Raw genomic sequence first — 19,841 nt, forward strand, 5'->3', positions numbered from 1 at the left:
GGGGAATGAGTTGGGACGAGGCATCAGTGAGCTGTCAGAAAATGTCAAGAATATTTCCTTTCACGACTGGAGCGGAGAGTCAGTGAACTATCCAGTGATAGCGGTCAGATGGTTCAGCGGGGGCCCTGGGAGCAGAAATGACTTGAAAGCTGGGTCTTTGAGCTAACAACACCATTACCCAACTGATGAATGGCCTCTGCTTTAAAAAGTCATTCATGGTGATCAAATGATGGTGTCCCACATACGGGATAATGGCTCTTCCCTGGAGTTTGTGAGGGTTTCAGTCTGAGCTGAACCCTTGAGTGGGAGCCCTCTCCTCACAATGACTGCTGGAGCTTTTCTCCTTATTAGCCCTGGAGGGAAAGGATAAAAAATCTATGGGATAAGAAAGCTGTGATAATAGAGTGATTGTCAGGCAGGCCTTGGAGCAGAGAGAACAGATTCTTTTAAAGGAATATTGCTGACAAGTGGACTTTGTCATCCAGAAAGTACTCGAGATTCACCACAAACAAGCGAGAAAAAGGCTCCACTTCGGCGGGGGGAGGAGGATGGGGGGGACAGAGCAGGGGGGCAAAAGAGAAGGTCAAGGAAAAGCCTGTTCCCAGTACAGACAGAGAGCACTGTTGAGCCTGGCCTGACTGGGCAGCTGGGTTACCGGGCAGCTGTCAGCAGCTTGACCCTCAGATCCTCTTTCCCAGGAGCTGCAGCATCCGAAAGCATCCAAAAACGATGTTTTGTGCATCTGGAGGGACAGCCTGGGGTTACCTTTGAACAATGAAGACTCAGCTAAAGCGAAGATCAGACGTGCCTTTAGTAAGGACCAGTCCCCAGGCTGCTGAAACACCGAGTGTGTGTTGGTCAGACCCCGAGGACAGCCGGGTCACAGTCGTTTGTCGCCCGCTAACGTGATGGGAGAACGACATCGAATAATCCCATCACCTGCAGTGACCTTGGAGAGGCGGCCTTAGGGGATGGGGAATGCTGAGAGTCCAGGGGCTGGGAGCGACGCTCCGTGCAAACACCTGCTTAAGACCAGTCACGAAGTAGCAAAATACAGTGAAGCTAATGAGTTTTTCACTCCCAGGAAGCAGGGACGGACCCGGGATAGGGCGCGGAAGGGAGCAGAGCGCTCCTCGGAGCCGGGACGTGCGGGGCACCGGCTGCGGGCTCTGAGCGACCCCTCGCCATTCCCGGTGCCTCCGGGGGCCGGCCCTGTCCCTCCCCAGCCCCTCCCCAGCCCTTCCCCGGTCCCGCCCCGATCCCTCCCCGGCCCTTGCCCGGTCCCTCCCCGGTCCCTCCCCTCTCCCGCCCCCGTCCCGTCCCGTCCCGCCGCCGCCGCGCTGGCTCCGAGGGGTGCGGGTAGGTGCGGGGCCGGGGGGTCGGGCCGGGGCGCTGCGGCGGGATTGGGGACCGCGGGGAGAGACCGGGACCGGGACCGGGGCTCCGGGGTCCGGGCGGGCGGCGGCCCCGGGGAGCGGCTGTCGGGCGCCTTCCGGGACCGGCACCGGCGCTCCCCGCCCGCCCCGCACCTCCCGCGGGCAGCCGGGAATCGTCCTCCCAGGGCTCCCTCCCGGCTGCAGGGCGCGGGGCTCGGAGTCCTGCGGTGCCGGGAGGTTTGGGCGCATCCCGGGGCTGTGTCCCGCCGTGCTCCCGGCCCACGGGGAGCCCTGCCCGCTGCACCCCAGCACGGGGCACGCGGGGATGGAAGCACCGAGTTACGGGGCTGGGGCCTCGGCAGCCGGTGCCCATGTGCCGCCGTGGGCAGGGTCATGGCGGGGTCGATGCCCTGCGTGGCCACCGACCCTCCACCCCAGCACCGAGAGCTGTGGATGCAGCAGCGCCCAGAGCCTCTGGAATCGGGCCTGTTTATAAGCTTCATCCTCAGACAGGATGGGGTTAAGAGCAGAATGTGGTGCTTGCCTCATCCCAGGACACTTGGCAGACCTCTGGCCAAGAGGCCTGTGTCCTGCATGCGAGGACGGGGGGAATGAGCAGCATCTCCATCAAATGAGCTGTTGTTAATGGGTCCGTGTTGTCCTTCTGCCAGTCATTGATGCAGGGAAATGCACGGTCCAGTCTTGGTTTGTTTCCTGATCTGTGGCCTTTGAAAAGGGACAGCTCGGAGATGGCACACAATGGGGTCAGCTGAGGGCAATTAAACCATCGTTTCTCCTGAAATTATGCAACAGGATGAGTGTAAAATGCGCTGAGTGTTCCGTGGGTGCACAGTTCCATAGGTACACGGTCCCGTAGGTGCACAGTGCGTGGGGTGGCACAGGAGAGGGTGAGTAAGCTTAGCCCTGGCCGAGGAGCTTGGGGCAGCCAGGCAGGTGTTTCTGTGGGCGGTGTGGAGCCGCTCCTGGGAGCAGCGTGGGGCAGGTACGAGCCTGGAGGAGCCCGGGGGTCACAGGGAGGCACCGCAGGGGATTTCACAGCACATCAGCCTGGGGGAGGTGGAATTCAGGAAGGGGAGGGCTGGCCATGGTGGCTGGAGGCACCCCATTCCCGAAGGGGATTAAGGGGACACGGAGGTGTGGCAGCAGCAGCAGTGGGGCTCGGCGGGGCTCCAGGCCTGCCCGGCTGCTCGCTCAGGTCTGAGCCTGCCCGGTGCCTGCGGCATGACCTGGCTGCTCCCACAGCCCAGCCACATCCTGCTCCCTCTGCAGGAGTGCCAGCCTGGGCCTGGCACCTGGGTGGCCCTGAGAGGTGCATGGGCAGAGAGAGCACCACAAGTGTGCCTGTACAGGCTCTGCCTGCGGAGCACTCAGGGAAGGCGCAGGCTGAGTCCTGTGCTGTCCTGAGGTTCCCCGTGGCTCAGCGTAAATTCCCACTGCCTCATGGGAGGTGTTCAGCTGTCTGTCTGTCTGTCTGTCTTCCTCAGCTCTCTGGTTCCCTGGGCCGCCGCCATGTCCCGGAGCCCCCCTGGCAGCTCTGTGGATGACAAGACCTTACTCCTGGAGTACCGATGCCACCCCGTGCGGCCGGAGCCCCCCAGCCTGGCCATTCCCCCCGGGAGGCACAGCTCCACCAGGGCGCCCGACGCCGCCCCGCTCTCGGTGCTGGGCTCTCCCCCCTCGGCCGATCCCCGCCGCATCATCCTGAGCACGGACAGCCCGGCCGCGCTGAAGGTGGGAACCCAGCAGCTCATCCCCAAGAGCTTGGCTGTCTCCTCCAAGCCCAAGAACAGCCCCTCCCGGCACCAGAGCTTCGCGGCGTCTGGGGCGAGCCGGGAGCCCCTGAGCCCCGACCCGAAGCGGGCAGTCGTCCCCATCGTCTCCCTGGAGGCGGAGGATGAGGAGGATGGTGGAGGGGCCCTCAAGCGCAACCTGAGGAACATGTCCTACCGCGCGGCCATGAAGGGCCTGGGCGCCGAGCCGGAGCCGGCCAAGGCCGTCCCCTCGCTGAAGCCCCTGTCAGAGGAGGGTAGTGCCCTGCCCGACCGCAGCCCCGGCAGGAACAAGGTGGGTTTGGCACCCACTGTCACCCCATTGCTGTCGGGCAGAGATGGGGTCCCGCTTTCCTGGTGCTGCCAGGGGATCTGCCGGGACTTTCTCCCACAGCTCTGGTCGGTCATGGAGCTGGCAGGCCCTGCTGAGCCTGGTGACGTGACTGCTGCCTTGGGAAGCTCCATGTCACCAGCAGGTGCTGCAGGTCCCTGGAGAGCTGGGAATAGCTGCCATGGCTCTCATGAGGAGTGGAGCTGGCTGCTCCGGGGCCACTTGGCAGGCGGCTGTGGGATGTTTGCAGGGTGGGGCTCAGGTGAGCAGCTCTAGTTGTACACAAACATGGGTGAAGCAGGTCTGGGGAAAGGGAGACTCCAGAGCAGGCAAAGTCCAGGTGCGAGGGAGATGTGACAGGCAGCGGTGTAACTGCAGAGTGTGACCCTGATAATGCGAGGTGAAGGCTGAGTCACCTGGGGAAGGCAAACAGACCTCAGACAAAAACCAGGCTGAAAGAACAGGGTGGTGTGGGCTGACTGGCACAGGTAACTGCCCCCGTTCCTGAAGGAGTTTTCCCAGGGACAGAGAAGTTGCAGTAACCACAGCGTGTTCTCCTGTTCCCCTTGCAGAGAACCCTTGGGCGGAAGCGGGTGCAGAAGCGCGGTGGCTCGTTCAAGGACCGTGAGTGCTGCGGGTCCCCTCTGCTCGTGGGGCTCTGGGCCCTGCTCAGCGAAGCAAATCCCTGCAAGACCCTTTCCCATGTGTGCTGCTGCTTGTCCCTGGCCTGGGGCCATGGCTTTTGTGGAGCATTGCCACCCTGCTTTCCCGCTCCTGGGGTGGATGACACTCTGGTTGCTGCCGTGCTTGCAGCTGGACCGCTCCCAGCTCAGTCCCAGGGAAAATGGGAGAGCTGCATGCGGTGCCCTGGCTGCAGGAGGCTACTGGGAGTGGGAGCTGCTGGGTAATCAGTGCTGTGCAAAGTCCAACCTCGGCAGGGAGGTGCCAGCCCGGGCTCGTGGCTGGCGGGGCGAGGCGGCCGTGGCCGAAGGGAAGCCGTGGGCCGTGGCTGGGAGAGGCTGCACTGACCTCGTGCCTCTTGCTCTGCAGAGCCCCGGCTGTATCAGGAGATCCGTGAGAGAGGGCTGAACTCTGTCAGCCATGAGTCAGACGAGGATTTGCGGGAGGAATCCATCCCAGAGGAGCCATCCCCTCTGGGTGCTGCTATCGTGGTGCAGAGCTACCGCCCGGCGCAGGTGACCTGGAGCCAGCTCCCAGAGGTAGGGGCAGCAGCCCAGCCCCAGCCCAGAGGGGCTGAAAGCTGTGGGGGCATAATTCCACAGCTTTAGTCTTTGCAGTGGGATGTTCTGGGCTGTCCAGCCCTGGCTGGGACATGCATGTTCTGCATAGGTGATGGTGGGCAGTGCTGGTGGTGTGAGATGGTGTATAGGGGTATGTGATGGTGTGTGATGGTGTGGGGGGGTATGTGATGGTGTGGGGGGGTGTGGGGGGGTATGTGATGGTGTGTGATGGTGTGGGGGGGTATGTGATGGTGTGGGGGGTATGTGATGGTGTGTGATGGTGTGTGGGGGTATGTGATGGTGTGTGATGGTGTGGGAGGGTATATGATGGTGTGGGGGGGTATGTGATGGTGTGTGATGGTGTATGGGGGTATGTGATGGTGTGTGATGGTGTGGGGGGGTATGTGATGGTGTGTGATGGTGTGTGATGGTGTGGGGGGGTATGTGATGGTGTGTGATGGTGTGTGATGGTGTGGGGGGGTATGTGATGGTGTGTGATGGTGTGTGATGGTGTGGGGGGGTATGTGATGGTGTGTGATGGTGTGGGGGGGTATGTGATGGTGTGTGATGGTGTGTGATGGTGTGTGGGGGTATGTGATGGTGTGTGATGGTGTGGGGGGGTATGTGATGGTGTGTGATGGTGTGGGGGGGTATGTGATGGTGTGTGGGGGTATGTGATGGTGTGTGATGGTGTGGGGGGGTATGTGATGGTGTGCTGGGCGGTTGTGCAATGGAGTGGCTGGCAGAGCCCCGGACCACACTAGAGGGCGTGCAAGGACCATCATTCCTGCTCATCCCAGCCTCTCTCCCGCAGGTTCTGGAAGCAGGCATCCTGCAGAGGATATGCCCCGAGGAGCGCAAGAGGCAGGAGGTGAGAGGAGCCTGGGAAGTGTTCGGCAGTGCAGCGTAGACACCACAGGCTGTGGGACTGTGCCTGTGTCAGGGGTCAGCTCTGAGCAGGGCTGGGCTCAGCTCGAGTTCAGCTCCGTTCGTGGTGCTGCTGCTGCTTCCAGCTACTCTGGGACTGGGTAGTGCTGGAAGGGCTTGCTGGGGAAACAGGCAGCTCCAGAGGATGCTGATGGGAAATAGCTACTGGAAGGGAAAACAGCCACTGGAAGGGAAAACATCTTAAGTCATTGTTAATTTTTTTATTAATTTTTATTATTAATTGTTAATTTTGTCAGTGTAATAAGCTGTGGCTTATCAATGACTTGAGTATCATCCTAAAACACGCTGAGGTTATTGGTGTTGGCCAGGCCATGCATGAGGTGACACAAGGAACACACCGAACTGTTGGAGCCAAGTCATTTCCAGTGGCTTTGTGCCAACTGAACGTAAATAAGATTTAGCAGGTTTTAATTCCCTGCTTTGCTCAGTCAGTTTGTGCCCTTGCATCTTCCCTGCCCTGCCCTGTCCAGGCAATGTTTGAGATCATCACTTCTGAGTACTCCTACATGCACAGCCTGAGTGTCCTGGTGGGCCACTTCATGCGCTCGGAGGAGCTGAAGGAGACGATGACGCAGACGGAGCATCACCACCTCTTCTCCAACATCGGGGACATCCTGACGGTCAGCACGAGGCAAGTGGGGGCACGGCAGGGGCTGAGACCAGGCAGGCCTGGGGGGATCTCTGAGCTCCCTTTATTTGTCATGTAAAAACAACCATCCCCTGCGCTGTTGAAGGTGCTCCCTGGGAACTGGGGAGCAAACACTTTGGGAGTGAGGGCTGGGAGAGCTGTGTCCGTGTGGCAGAGCAGCAGGAGGAGGATGCAGCAGCCCTGGGAATGGCTGCGGGGGTGTTGAGGCCTTGCAGCTTCCCAGTGGGGCAGAAACCAATCGTCACGGAGAGCTGAAGTGGAGGAGGGACCCTGTGTGGGAACAGAGGAAGTGCCTGTGTCTGGGGAAGGTGTGGGTGTCTCAGCTGCTGGAGCTGACCTGCCAGAAGGGATCAGGGCCCCATCTCCACTGGGAAAACTGGGCAAAAGCTGCAGGGGGAACACCCAGTTTGTCTGGCCCTAAGGAGTCATGTAGTGAGGTTGTTTAAATTCTCTCCTCAGCTTCTTTGAAGACTTAGAGAAGCGCCACCAGGAAAACCTCCTGATCCCTGACATCAGTGACATAGTGGAAGAACACGCCTCGAACCACTTCAACCCCTACATCAGTTACTGCTCCAATGAAGTCTATCAGCAGAGGACACTGGATAAGCTGCTGTGAGTACAGGGCTTGGGCTGGCCAAGGAATTGCCTCCCAGGGGCTCTGGGCTTCAGGGACTGCAAAGGTCGATAACCCGTGTGGTGCATTAGGGACACGTGTGGAGACTGTTCAGACCCTGCTGGTGCTACAGGTCAAGTCTGAGTCCACAGTTGGTACATCTGTGGCTTTACCAGCTTTCGGTGGACTCACCATTTATCTTTGGGTGCTTTTCCACCACCCATTGAGGAATTGGTCCCTCTTCCACCCAGCTGGGTGCTCTGAGCCCAGCAGAGTGACAGCAAGCACCAGAGGCAGTGCCGTGGCCACTCTGCATAGAGAGCTGCTGGAAAATCTTGATTATGGAAGAAGAGAGTTAATGGAGCTTTCTTGTCCTGTTCCAGAACCACAAACCCCTTATTTAAAGAGACCTTGAAACAAATTGAAAGGAAACCAGAGTGTGGAGGCCTGCCAATGATCTCATTTCTCATTCTCCCTATGCAGAGGGTAACACGGCTTCCTCTGCTCTTAGATGTAAGTAGTCACATGGTGGCGTTGCTTGGTTCCTCTGAAGAGGTCACTGTTACTCCCTTCTTTGGTTTGTGGAGCCCAGGACGGCCTCTGCTTGGACTTCCATCCCTTTGGGAGCTGAGGCCAGGATGCTGAGCCTGTATTCAGATTTAGATCCAGAGTGATCTCTTTCTCAGGGGTGTCAGATGTGCAGCCTAAAGCTCTGAGAATAACACTTCATGTCTTGGTGCCACCCACCTGAGTAACCTGCAGTTCTTTGTGCCACATCTGGGTTCCAGGGTGGGGTGGCACAAGTGTCCTGTTTGTTGAGTGGTCAGGCAGCCCTGGAAGGGAAAGCAGGTCTTGCATTCTTCATGGAAATCTGCTTTAAATGGCAAAGCTGTTGGAATGGGATATCCAGTAACTGCTCCCAGTCTGTGGTGGCTGCAGGGGTGAGGGCCAGGGGGCTGCTGGGGTGCCAGTCAGGCACTTACCAGGCATGAAAGCCCCAGCAGGAACCAGGGTCACAGCTCCCAGCACTGTTAAACCTCGCTCTGGCCACGTGCCTGTCCCGCTGCCAGGCCGACCGTCAGGAACGGCTCGAGCCCGTGTCAGACCCTGAAATCCCAGGGAAGTGGCTGGTGTGCCATTCCCTGGGGGGCAATGTCACTAAAGCGCCTTGTCTTGGAATTCCAGACGGTCCGTCAGCAAACAAACGCACACACTGCAGCGTACGGAGCTGCCACCCGGGCTCTGAAGGCCATCAGCAAGGTGAGGCTGCCACATCTCCACCTGTCCTCCTGCCAGCACAGCCTTCCTGTGTGCTGCTCCAACCCTGACATTCCAGCCTCTCAGTCTCCTCCCAGCATCGGTTCACTTGAGACTCCTCTGCTCCAAACAGCTGCTGAATGGACACCTCTTCTCCCTTCTCACCTTTTTCACCTGATCTTGCTTTTTCCTCTTCCTTGTCCTCTTTTATTCTTTTCTCTTTGGCCCACTTTTGTCCTTCTCTTTGGTGTAATCATCTCAGTGAATCTCCTCCTCTTGGAAGATCCCTTGAGGTGCCAGCAGACCGACCCCTGCTCACCGAGGGCAGTGAGTGAAGCAGAGCCAAGTGTGGAGCGCAGGAGCAGTGGCAGTTGTGAGCCATGTGCTGTCTGTGCTCCTGGATCTTACCTCCCTCTGCTTTCCCATCCGGTGGTCAGGCACAGAGGGCAATGGGCCACAGAGATTGTGGCCACCAGTGTGCCACTTTTGTCCCCCAGAAGACCAGCCCTTGGCAGTGTGCTCCTGCTGCTCCTGGTCTGTCCCACTCACTCATCTGAGCGGTGTCCTCCCCTCTGTCTGGTTGTCCCGCCTCCTGCCTTTACCTCCTCTCCTCAGATGATTGATTCTTGCTCTTCATGTTGCTCCTTGGTGAAGCTTTATTTTGGTGCAGGTTCATTTTAGTCCTTCTCCAGGCAGAGTACGTGTGGCATCTCTCTCTCCTGGAGAGCATCCCACTGCCTTTTCCCAAACCTGGCTTGAAGCTTGTGCCAGGATTTGGCTGTCTCTCCTGCTCAAGGAAGGGGGGCAGCCTGTGACCCTTGTCGGGACTGATGCAGCAGATGGATGGGCTCAGCATCCAACCTTTCTCCACTTCCCTTGTGATGTTTTTCTCTTCCCAGCTGGTCAAGAGCTGCAACGAGGGAGCTCGGGCTATGGAGAGGACAGAGCAGATGTACACCCTGCAGAAACAGCTGGAATTTGGGAAGAAGAAGGTGAGCTCTTGTGGAAGTGGTGGCGGGAAGTTTTTTGGGGTGTGCTGTTCAGGCAGGTCAGGCCTGTCCTGGGAATCCTTCTGGAAGCCTTGACTGGACTGTCAGATGCAGGCAGCCCTCTACAGGGCTGTAGAAAAGCCATGACATTGTCACCTGCTGCTGCAGCTCAGGAGCTGTGCTGGAGCAGGCTCCATGGCTGCTCCACTTCCCGGGTGGCTCCTGGGAAGTCCTTTGGAAAAGGTGCTTAAAAACATGTGGTGTGTCCATCCCAAGTGACCCCAGGGCCACTGCAGGTTCAGTTCTTGGCTTGATTTTGCCAGCTGCTGGTGACAAGGGCAGTAAGTCAGCCTTCTCCTGGCCCTGTTTCAGCCCTTCCCGCTGATCTCCGTGTCCCGCTGGCTGCGGAAGCGGGGGGAGCTGCACCTGCTGCTCTCGGAGGAGGCGGGAATCTTCCGCCGCGGCGCCGGCCGGCTCTGCTACCTCTTCCTGTTCAACGACGTCCTGATCATCACCAAGAAGAAGAGGTAAGGCTGGGAGGAGGGCCCTTCCTTTCCCTGGAAAACAGCTAGGGGATTAAATCTCCGTTTCCGGAGCAGCACACACCCGAGAGATGCGCGAGATTTCCCAGGTTTGACCTTTTTGAGGCGTCCCTTGTCAGCCAGATGGGAAGTGCCCGGTCCTGCTGCCCTTGGCTTTGCCTCTGTGCAAGTGCCCGGAGCCGTGTCCCACCCTGGGCATCAGCTCATGTCCCGGCTGTGGCAGCTGCTCCAGCAGTGCCGCTGAGCCTCGTCCACCGGGCTGGGAGCCGGGAGGGAGCTTGGACCCCGCATGGCTCCAGTGCTGATCCCGTCTGTGCCACAGCGAGGAGAACTACACGGTGATGAACTACGCCACGCTGGACCAGGTCACCGTGGAGAAGGTGGAGAGCGCGGATCCACCGTCCCCTGCTCCCGGGAAGGCCGGCGGGCACCTGCTCCGGGTGGTGCTGGAGAAGGACAGCGAGGGCCGGCGGGAGGAGATCGTGCTGTCAGCAGAGAAACTGTGAGTGGAAAGCCTTCATCCTGCTGGGAATGTCCCAGCTGCTGCTGGCAGCAGGGATGCTGTCCCTAAGGCTTTCTCTGATATGGGCTTTCCCTCCGGTAGGAGTGACCGGGCCCGGTGGATTGCAGCGCTCATGCACCGAGAGAAGGAGAAGCCTGACACCACTCCCAAAGGAGGTACCACCTACCTGGCTCTGCCAGGATTACCTGTTACACTGGAGCCTTGCAGGCACAGGTTTGTGCCTCATTCTCCACTCCTGCTGGAAAAGGAGCTGAGGACATGTGCTGATGGAGAGGAGAACTCTGGTACAATGCCTTGTTCCTCAGGAGTTGCCTCACATTAAGCTGTCAGCCACAATTAACCTTAAATACATTTCCTGGGAGGCACAGTGGAATTCCGGGAATGCCTTCAGCTGTTGTAAGAGGAGATCTGACAAGCTGGGAGGGACAAGGGGCAGGGAGAGGAAGGGAGTGTGCTGTGCTGGGGTGGGCAGCCGGGGGGTCACAGCCAAGCAGGGGGCTGGCCACACGTGCCAGGCTGTGGCTCCTGGCCATGCCTTCTCACTGGTCCCTGCTGTCCCCTGTCCTCCACAGAGCTGAGCCAGGTGGAGATCACCCGTGCCTACCTGGCCAAGGAGGCAGATGAGCTCTCCCTGCAGCAGGCAGATGTGGTCCTGGTGCTGGGGGGAGAGGACGGTGAGTGTTGGGAGTGCAGAGCTGCAGCCAGGACAGGCTGACCTTGGCAGAGCTGGGCGGGGGGAACCTCCAGTGATCCCCGTGAACTGGGACTGCAACAATTGCAGAAGTTTTTAGGAAGTTGGTGCTGTGTCCCAGCAGGTGACAGTGGGCTCCAGGGGCTGACAGAGGTGGCACTGCCATGGGCAGCTACTGCATTCGTTAGGGGTGACTCCTGTGTGCAGGCTGTGGCTGGAAGAGACCTCAGAAGTCAGAGAAACATACCCCAGAACAGGCAGTGAATCAGAAACCTCCTCCCCAGCCAAGCTTTCCCCGGATGCCTGTAGCTGGCAGCTCTGTGGGAAGGGGGTGGTGCGGCCCCATTCCATGTGCCTTGGTTCTTCCTCATCGCTGTCACCTGCTCTGTTCTCCTCCCAGGGTGGTGCTGGGGCGAGCGGCTCCGGGACGGGGAGCGGGGCTGGTTCCCCCAGAGCTGTGCCCGGCGGATCACGAGCCGCTCGGCCGTGGAGGGCAACGTGCGCCGGATGGAGCGGCTGCGCATCGAGACCGACGTGTAGGCTGAGAGCCAGAGAGACCCTCTGGGGGCTGCTCAGGGACCTCCAAACCTCTGCACACTGAGCCCGAGAAGGGAGCAGAGAGCCTTTTGCCTGGAACTGTGTGTGTCTCGGGGGCAGATCTGATCACCCAGGACTGGTCTCTGTCCCGGCCGTGACAGCGGCTCCTTCACGGGGGACCCGGCGCCCGAGCGCTCCCGGCACCGCTGGCACTGGTGACCCGGAACAGGCTCCGGGAGCAGCTGAGGAGTTGGCTCAGGCTGGAAAGGCTGTGGCTGTTCTGGACTGTGTGAGGTGCCTGCGCTGCCATCCCCGTCCCTGCTGTCACCTGGACCAGTGCCTGCTGACAGCAGCTGCACAGCCGGCGTGGGGAGAGCTGGGTCGGGGGACAGCACACCCGAACCAGGAATTTTTACAACTTAAATCTATGCCCAGCTTATTCCTTGACCCAGTTTTCCCTCCTGCTGCTATTTTATTTTTTTTCTTCCCCCCCTATAATTCTTGGTCCCTTTGGGCACAGCCGTGACCTCCACAGGTGAGGTGATGCTAAACTGCTGGATGCCAGAGTTGTTCCCATGGAGTCAGCTCTGGGGCCAGGAATGGGATGCTCCAGCCAGAGGGGGAAGCAGGGGCCTGACAAGGAGCAATGCTGCAGCTCCCACCTGCCTTTCCCTCCTCCCAAGGCGAGGAGGGGGCTCTGGCAGGGGCTCGGCCGTGCTCAGCCCCTCTCACCCCGTGCAGGGGACATGGCAGCTACGATTTTGGGGTGAGACGGCCCCACACACTGCCAGCTTTGGGCAGCATTGATGTAATGTCTATTCTGATCAAACTGTTAAAGGATTAATTGGGGTAACAATAAATTCCTGGATCCCACTGAACGGTGTGTTCCCTGTTAGTGGGGACTGGTGTCCCTGAGCACAGCTCTGTGTCACTTCCAAGGAGCCAGATATGAGCCCTAAAAAGAAGCTTCATTCTGCTGGTGGCATCACTGTGGCCTCTGCATGTTCTCAAATACATATGTGCATCTCAGGAAACACCCTCCAGAGCCCCTGACTAACAGTCTGCTGTCACCTGGAGCAGGTTTCAGGTGTATTTATTTGACTGAGACAAGTTAAATAGAAACTCAGCCAGGCTTTCTGTTTATTTCCCCTAACTGTGGAAAAATAAGCATTTTTCATCAGTGCTAAATTAAAGGAGATACGATCAAAAGAGAGACAGAGCATGAAAAGAGGAAACAAACAATTTGTATTAAGAAATATGAACAGGAAAAAAAAACACATTATATAAAAATACAGGTACAGGGTTGCTGTGGTCTCATGCTCAGACACATGGTTTGCTCTCGGCTTCCAGAAGTCATGGAGCTGCAGCTCAGCTTCAGGCTGGAGCAGGATGGGATGGATCCATCTCCACACTTAAGGCTGTTTCCATGTTCTCCTGGAGCAAGGCCATTGAGGCAGAGTGTTTTTTCTCCTCCTCCTCCTGCACTGGGGGACCTGGTGCTGGTTCCCAACCAGCCAAGGCCATCACTAGAACCTTCCTCCAACGCCCTGGGCACTTCAAGGCAAAGGGAACCCAAGGGGTGATTGTCTGGAGAATTGGCAGCATGACTGGCAGGACTGATCTGGGGGCATTTGGCACATGGACAGAATCTTCCTACTCCCTGGTTATCCATCATCCAACATCCAACCTTAACAACACGATTTTGGTCCTTCACTACATACTTATATTAACATTGTTTCTTCACAAGAATGATCCCTAATGCAAAAAATACTGTTAAGGAAGAAATAAAATAAGAGAGTAATTAGCCCAAAATTACAAGTTATATACAGATTAAAATAAATTCCATCAGGAAAAGAAACAATTATTATTTTCAGTTGGCCCCTGTGGGAATAATTTAAAGGCCGAGTGCCTGGGCAGGGCTGTGCTGCAGCTGCCACAGTGGGGATGGGATGAGGTGGGATGGGATGGGATGGGATGGGATGGGATGGGATGGGATGGGATGGGATGGGATGGGATGGGATGGGATGGGATGGGATGGGATGGGACAGGGCTGTCCCTCCCCTCTGCAGAGCCAGGGTTCCTCTGACAGTGTTGGCTCTCGGGCTTCCCCTGCCCAAGAGCTTTGTGCAAACAGACAGAGGGGCTCAGGGGCTGGGGGAGCCCTGGCCAGGGTGATGGTGTTGGAGCAGTGGCATTGGAGTGGTGGCATTCCCTGCTGCTGCAGGTGGCAGCTGAAGCCTTGCCATGCCTCCATACCCATCACCAAGCCAGGAGCCAGCTGCTTTTCCTGCCTCTACCCCTTCCCAGCCCCTGGCTATGACTAGAATGTAACTCAGGGTCCAAGGCTGGGGGAGGACACTCCCATAGGGAGGTGCATTGACCAGGTGGTGCAAGTGCTTTGTCTCCACACAGTATCTTTGATTACCACACTTAAGCTTCCTTTTTGGTGGAGTAGGTGACACAGGCAGCTCCATGGGCTGATAAACTCCTGGCATGATGAACAGGCTCCAGCACAGCCTGCACTGTGGGCGAGGAGCCCAACGTGTTCCCCCATAGCAAATAGTTATTTACAGTAAAACACCACTGCAAATTCAAATTTAAAAAAATAATTCAAGTGAGGCAGTACACCCACAGGAGGCCCAAGCCCAGGAGAGCTGGGCATGGTCAGCCATCAGTCCTGACAATGCTGTGGTCCAGCTTCCCATAAATATTGGTGCATAAATACCTGATTTGGCCCACAATTTCAGCCCCCTCCCCAAGCCCAGCACCCAGAAGATGAAGGTCAGCAATGTGTCACGAGCTGCCAAAGTCCACTGTCCCCCGACCAGAACTGATCCCTTCTGAACTGGTCCCTCTGGTCTCTGGCTGAAGGCCTGCACTGGTGTTGGCACCTGTGTCCTCACGGCCAGCCCGTGCTGGCACAGTGAACTGGTTATACTGGGCGCTTCAGCCTCCCTCAGACAACCCCAAAGGCAGCAGCTGGGGCTGTGAGGAGATGAAAGCTGCTCATGCAGCTCATAAATGAGTTCCTTAACAGGTCATTGGCTTCTTCAGGTGGCTGCTTGGTCCCACTGGGGGAGCAATCCCGGGAGCAGGATCTAGTGCTCAGCCAGCCAGAGCCCCTCCAGGGGTGGTGGTGACCTGGTGGGTGCCAGGGACTGTGTGGCTGGAAGGGAAATGGGACAGGTCAGTCCTCGCTGCCCCTCCGAGCACGGGCACCACATCCCACAGGTTCTGCACTGGGACTCCCCCCCGGGCACAGCCAGTGGCTCTCCTGGCACCTGCATTTACCTTCCCGGCACGTGGGTCCCGTGTGGCCGTCCAGGCAGAGGCACTGCCCGTTCCGAGCGTTGCAGTAGGAGCTGCTGGGGGCACACTGGCACGTCAGGTGGCAGTCAGGGCCGAACTGGGTGGGGCGGCAGTCTGCAGAGGGCACAGAGGTGCTCAGGTCTGAGCCCGTGGCAGCAGCCAAGCAGGAATGCTCAGACCTTTCCCGGGAGGCAGCAGGCAGAGCTTGCAGAGGAGGCTGGGAGCAGAACAAGGCAGAGAGCTTTTTGCCCTCCCCCCTGCCAGCCTGCACTTGAGCTGTGGTGACACAGGACATCAGAGTATCTCCAGGAAAACAAGGTATTCCTTCTGTGTTTCATCCTCAGCCTTTGGATCTAACAACAAGGGCTCTGGAGGCTGAAGGAGTGTTTATGTTCAGGTCTGGCTACAAACAGAGGCTGGAGAGGTGAGCGCTGCTGTTCAGGTGCCCTCTTGCTCTATGAGGTGACACACCCCAGAATGAAAACCCCTTCCATGAGGACTCAGCTCTAACAAAAGGGGATTTGCATTCATCTTAAGACAGAGAGTTTCAAGCTCACTATCCCCCCCGTCTCACACGGTGCCCTCCCTCCCCTGCCCCTCTGTGGCTCAGCTCACCTGCAGCACACGTGGGGCCGGTTTTCCCGGGTGGGCACAGGCACTGCCCCGTGGCCGGGTCACAGGGCACACCCCCAGCACAGTCACAGAGCCGCTGGCACCCCTCGCCGTATGTTCCTTCCCTGCAGCCTGTTGGAGAGGAGGGATAGAGCAGCTGCCCTCGGGCTCACCCCTCGGGGTGCCCTGGGGAGCAGGAGGTGGGTGGTACCTGCGTGGCAGCGCTCCCCGTGGAGCCCAGCGGGGCACTGGCAGCGGCCACTGGCCGGGTCACAGCCGGCCCCGTGCTCACAGTCACAGCGCTGCTGACAGCCCACGCCATGGAAACCCGCGGGACAACCTGGGATGGAGACAGCTCATTAGAGCACGGGTGGGTGGAACGGAGCCGAGCTGCAGCAGAGCCCTGGGCGGCCCAGCAGAGAGAAGCAGTGAGCTTTCCTCCCCGAGAGGTGCCCGCAGTCACAGAGTACCACGTTCAGCTCTGCAGTGTTTGCTCAGTGCCCAGCGCCCCTGGGCAGTGGGGACGTGTGTGCCCAGCTGCCTTGGGATGGCACCGCTGTGCCTGCGGGGTCGAGCAGAGGTCAGAAGCGGGGTTTGCTGAGAACTCCAGTGGAAAAGGAAGAGCCCACTGGTGTCTCAGACCCGTGTCCCACGGTCCTGCTCTCCGGATGAGCTTTATGGAACCACCCCCTGCCCAAAGCCAAAGGTGTCCCCGCTGCCCCACTCACTGTGCTCGCACAGGGGCCCGTAGTGCCCCGCAGGGCAGTGGCAGGTCCCCGTCCCCGGGTCGCAGGTGCCGTTGTGCAGGCAGGGGCACTGGAGCTGGCAGTCGGCACCGAACCTTCCCGGTGGGCACTCTGCAGGGGAGAGGGAGCGGCAGAGCTGCTCAGCAGCCCCACTCCTGCACTTCAGAGAGCCATGATAAGGCACTACAGGCACAGGTGGGAAAACAGAAACTGGACCCTGTATGGAACAGACAGAGCAAGCTCTGCAGTTCCTGGTTGGTGCAGGACGATCAATCCAGGTCAGGTTTACCTAATTCGCAGGATTTCCCCGTCCATCCAGGTGCACACGAACAGGAGCCATCGGCTGCATCACAGAGGCCCCCGTTGTGGCAGGAGCAGGTCTGCTGGCAGCCCACCCCGTACCGGTGCTTCTCACAGCCTGCGGGACGAGGCAGTGGCAGTGGGCACAGGGACCACGAGCAGAGATCTCAGGGCAAGGCAATCAGTTCTCACTCAGGACCTTTCCCAACCCGCTGCCTGCAGCGCCTGCTCGTCCTGAGGCACGAGCCCACGGTTACCTTGCTCACAGGTGGGCCCAGCTCTGCCGGGTGGGCAAACACAGTCCCCGGTGACGGGGTGACAGGGAGCGCCGGCCCCGCAGGAGCACAGCCCCGCACAGTCCTGGCCATAGCGGCCAGCGGGACATCCTGCAGGAGGAAAACCTCGGTCAGGCCAAAGCAGGGCTGGCAGGTGGGAAGCGGGAGAGCTCCCAGCGCTCCCCTCCCCCTGAGGAGGCTCCCACGCCTCCCACCCCTCCGGCTGAGCCGGCACTCACCGATGCCGCAGTCGGCGCCGATGTAGCCGGGTGGGCAGTGGCACATCCCCGTGGCAGGGTCACACCCGGCCCCGTTCTTGCACTGGCACGGCCTCTCACAGTCACGGCCGTACCACCCAGGGGAGCACTCTGGGGGGAGAAGAAACAGCGGCCTCTGCATCTAAAAGTACAGCTCAAGGTCCAGACATCCCGAGAAAACCCACCAGGTGTGTTGGGACGGCTGCTTCCCCAGAGAGGAGGCAGAGAGCTCTGCTGGGGGCGGGTCTGTGCCAGGCTGGCACTGTCCTTGGAGCTCTGATCTGCTCTGTCACACAGAGCAGCTCCAAAGCACCCACAGCTCAACGAGCTGCAGGAGCTCACACACACACACACACACACACACACACACACACACACACACACACACACACACACACATCACTCACAGCACTGGGATTTCCAGATGGGACAACCTGCAAAAGGGACACAGAGGGACTGGAGCAGGACTCACCCAGCTGGCAGGAGGGGCCATGGAAGCCGGGGGCACAGACACAGGCGCCAGTGACCGGGTGACATTCCTGGGTGGCTCCAGAACACTGGCAGATCTGAGCACAGCCCTCTCCAAAGGTTCCAGGCAGGCAGGCTGTTAGGAGAGGGGGTACCAAGGTGGTCAGGAGCTATCCCACCCCTCTGTGTAAGGCTTTTCTTTTTTTTCTATCTATTTTTAGCCAAGATTTAGGGAGCTTTTTCTGACAGCAAAAGTTCTCTGCCACCCAAAAAGCAAAGGGACCCACATGCAAAAGCTTCCCTGACTCCAGGAAAGACTTGGATTGAAAGGAAAACCAAGTACTTAAAGGTATTAGATCATGTTTTCTGTGCCAGCCCTACCTGCCCTGGCATTTCCGCAAACTCCACACACGGACACAGCAAATCCAGCCCTGTCCTCTGGGTAAGGAATGTGCTCACATGCCTCTGTCTCTTCCAGACTTGCTCATACTCACAGGAGCTCATTTTAATACTGATTTACTGCTAATCCTCTGGATAAATACCCAGCTCTGATTTCCCACTTGGCTCCCTCTGCCCCGCTAACATTCCGCAGGCATGCACCCAGCTGCCAGACTGGGAGTTGCTCCTTGGCACAGCTCTCGCTCTTTTTTCCCCTCCCTGTATTTTCCGTAGGAATTGCTTGACCTGTCACGTTCCCAGAGCCTGTCAGCAGAGCTGTGAGAGGATCCCTGCCATCTCCAGAGCCTGTCAGCAGAGCTGTGAGAGGATCCCTGCCATCTCCGTACATTTTTCACATCCAGAGCCGGTCAGTCCCGGGGGGCAGCCGCACTGGCCGGTGACGTGGTGGCAGGGCACTCCCAGGGGACAGGTGCAGCGGCTGGCACAGTTCTTCCCAAAGGAACCTGGCAGGCAGGCTGTGGGAAAACAAACATTGAGATGTGAGCCTCCTGCCTGGGTCTTAAGTTGTAGTTAATGCCTGAAAGGCATCAGAGCCCCAGGGGCAGCTCCTGCCCCAGTGCTCGCCCACAGTGCTGAGCCAGCCTGGCAGCACCTTGTGTCACAGCTTCAAAATGTTTTGCCACAATTTGTAATTCTTATTAAAAATGAAGCTTCCCTCCCACCCAGACTCTGTAGGAGCCTCAGTTTCCCTGGGTTCCCCCTGCCCAGAGATGTTCCTCACCCTTCTCACAGCGCCGGCCCCTCCAGCCACGGGGGCAGTCACAAGCGCCGGTGACGTGGTGGCACAAGACACCGTCCCCACAGTCACAGAGCTCCTCACAGCGTGCCCCAAACCGCCCCTCTGGACAAGCTTCAGGGATGAAAGTGGGAGAGAGGATAAGTTACACCCAAAAAAAGTGCCATGGGAGCCTTTTGCCAGCAGTTTCTATAAGCACACACCTCATTGTGTGCTCACACAGGCAACTTGAAATACAGCCTGGGACAAGGACAGGACTCCAGCTTGGGTTTTTTAAAAATTAATATAATTTCTTCACTTTGGGTGGGTTTTTTTATTAATTAATATTGAAAGAAATTCTAGAACTGCTTATCACTGCCTGGTGCTGAGGGACCTTGCTGCTGTAGGTGTGGGGACGCTGGGAGGGGACACTGTGCCTTGGGATGCGACAGGATCCAGTGAGAGTTGTGTGGCCAAGCCTCAGCTGCCAGGCAAGCTGTTTCCAGCCTCCTGAAGGGATAAACATTCCCAGCAAGAAACCTGAGAGTGGTTGGTGGCAGATCCCTTGTGCCAGACTTCAGCTGGCAAGTGCTGGCACCGAACTTTACACCCAGGTATAAGGATGTGCCAAGAGATATCGTGACTCCTGAAAGGGAAGAAGCCTGTGGGCGTCTTCTTGATGTGCTGATACGTGATGAAGTCCCTGTTGCTGCTCTGAAGGCCAAGAGCCTTTTCAACACTTCCTCATTGGAAGGGGATTGCCAGGGTGTGTGCGTCACCTCTACGGATACAGCAGGCACAGGAACCACCAAGGGACTGATGTAATGATCTACTGGAGCTTGGGACCAAAGCCAGGCCCTGAGGGTCAGTGTGAAACAGGGACACATGGGAGAAGAATGGAAAGGAAATGATCCTCTGTTGCCCTTAAAACAAATGGGAGAGAGGAAGACCCTCACTTGGCGTTTAGGTTTCACAACGGAGGATTGCTGTCCTGCCTTCAGCCCCACCTGGAGTTGATGCCTGGGGGTCTGGGCCCTTGGGAACCCCATCCCTCTCCCACCAGCTGCTGTGCAGCCTCTGTGTGTGCACCACCACTTTCAGGACAGCCTCCAGAGGAAAGGAATTAGATGGGGTTGGAACTGGAGGATCTTTAAGGTCCCTTCCAACCCCTGTGATTCTGTGGAAGGACAAAGCACAGTAGTAGGCAAAACCA

The 19,841-nt window shown here is 58.2% G+C and overlaps 2 protein-coding genes across 4 annotated transcripts in view; one reads left to right on the plus strand and one right to left on the minus strand.

Moving 5' to 3' along the window:
- Window positions 1-1,329: 1,329 nt before the first annotated feature.
- Window positions 1,330-12,365, plus strand: ARHGEF16 (Rho guanine nucleotide exchange factor 16). Of its 2 annotated transcripts, none has more exons than XM_032708818.1 (15): window positions 1,330-1,359; window positions 2,882-3,461; window positions 4,070-4,121; window positions 4,548-4,717; window positions 5,553-5,609; window positions 6,157-6,317; window positions 6,795-6,947; window positions 7,332-7,461; window positions 8,134-8,208; window positions 9,105-9,197; window positions 9,567-9,721; window positions 10,059-10,238; window positions 10,341-10,414; window positions 10,832-10,933; window positions 11,351-12,365. In XM_032708818.1, exons 2-15 carry the CDS (start codon window positions 2,907-2,909, stop codon window positions 11,488-11,490), a joined length of 2,097 nt encoding a protein of 698 aa, XP_032564709.1. In that variant the 5' UTR covers window positions 1,330-1,359; window positions 2,882-2,906; the 3' UTR covers window positions 11,491-12,365. The 2 variants fall into 2 exon arrangements, with proteins under 2 accessions (XP_032564709.1, XP_032564710.1); XM_032708819.1 differs by lacking the exon at window positions 1,330-1,359 and adding an exon at window positions 2,214-2,379.
- A 1,144-nt stretch (window positions 12,366-13,509) lies between these two features.
- The window catches only part of MEGF6 (multiple EGF like domains 6), a 72,439-nt gene continuing 66,107 nt past the window's right edge, over window positions 13,510-19,841 (minus strand). For both annotated transcript variants that reach the window (XM_032708815.1, XM_032708816.1), the window contains 11 exons: window positions 18,635-18,763; window positions 18,240-18,368; window positions 17,459-17,590; window positions 16,969-17,097; window positions 16,712-16,840; window positions 16,444-16,572; window positions 16,137-16,265; window positions 15,620-15,748; window positions 15,412-15,540; window positions 14,779-14,910; window positions 13,510-14,653 (listed from right to left, as the gene is read on the minus strand). In XM_032708815.1, the coding sequence (XP_032564706.1) occupies window positions 14,586-14,653; window positions 14,779-14,910; window positions 15,412-15,540; window positions 15,620-15,748; window positions 16,137-16,265; window positions 16,444-16,572; window positions 16,712-16,840; window positions 16,969-17,097; window positions 17,459-17,590; window positions 18,240-18,368; window positions 18,635-18,763 (1,364 nt within the window). In that variant the 3' untranslated portion in view covers window positions 13,510-14,585. The remainder of the gene's footprint in view (window positions 14,654-14,778; window positions 14,911-15,411; window positions 15,541-15,619; window positions 15,749-16,136; window positions 16,266-16,443; window positions 16,573-16,711; window positions 16,841-16,968; window positions 17,098-17,458; window positions 17,591-18,239; window positions 18,369-18,634; window positions 18,764-19,841) is intronic.

Source organism: Chiroxiphia lanceolata, chromosome 22 (assembly GCF_009829145.1).
Source record: "Chiroxiphia lanceolata isolate bChiLan1 chromosome 22, bChiLan1.pri, whole genome shotgun sequence".
Lineage (NCBI taxonomy): Eukaryota > Metazoa > Chordata > Aves > Passeriformes > Pipridae > Chiroxiphia > Chiroxiphia lanceolata.

Bases quoted from the DNA above. Each gene is read 5' to 3' on its own strand.
- ARHGEF16 (XM_032708818.1), top strand. From the start codon at position 2,907: ATGTCCCGGAGCCCCCCTGGCAGCTCTGTGGATGACAAGACCTTACTC. The intron at 6,948-7,331 runs GTGAGTACAGGG...GTCCTGTTCCAG, and splicing joins AGGACACTGGATAAGCTGCT to AACCACAAACCCCTTATTTA. The intron at 8,209-9,104 runs GTGAGGCTGCCA...TTCTCTTCCCAG, and splicing joins CTCTGAAGGCCATCAGCAAG to CTGGTCAAGAGCTGCAACGA.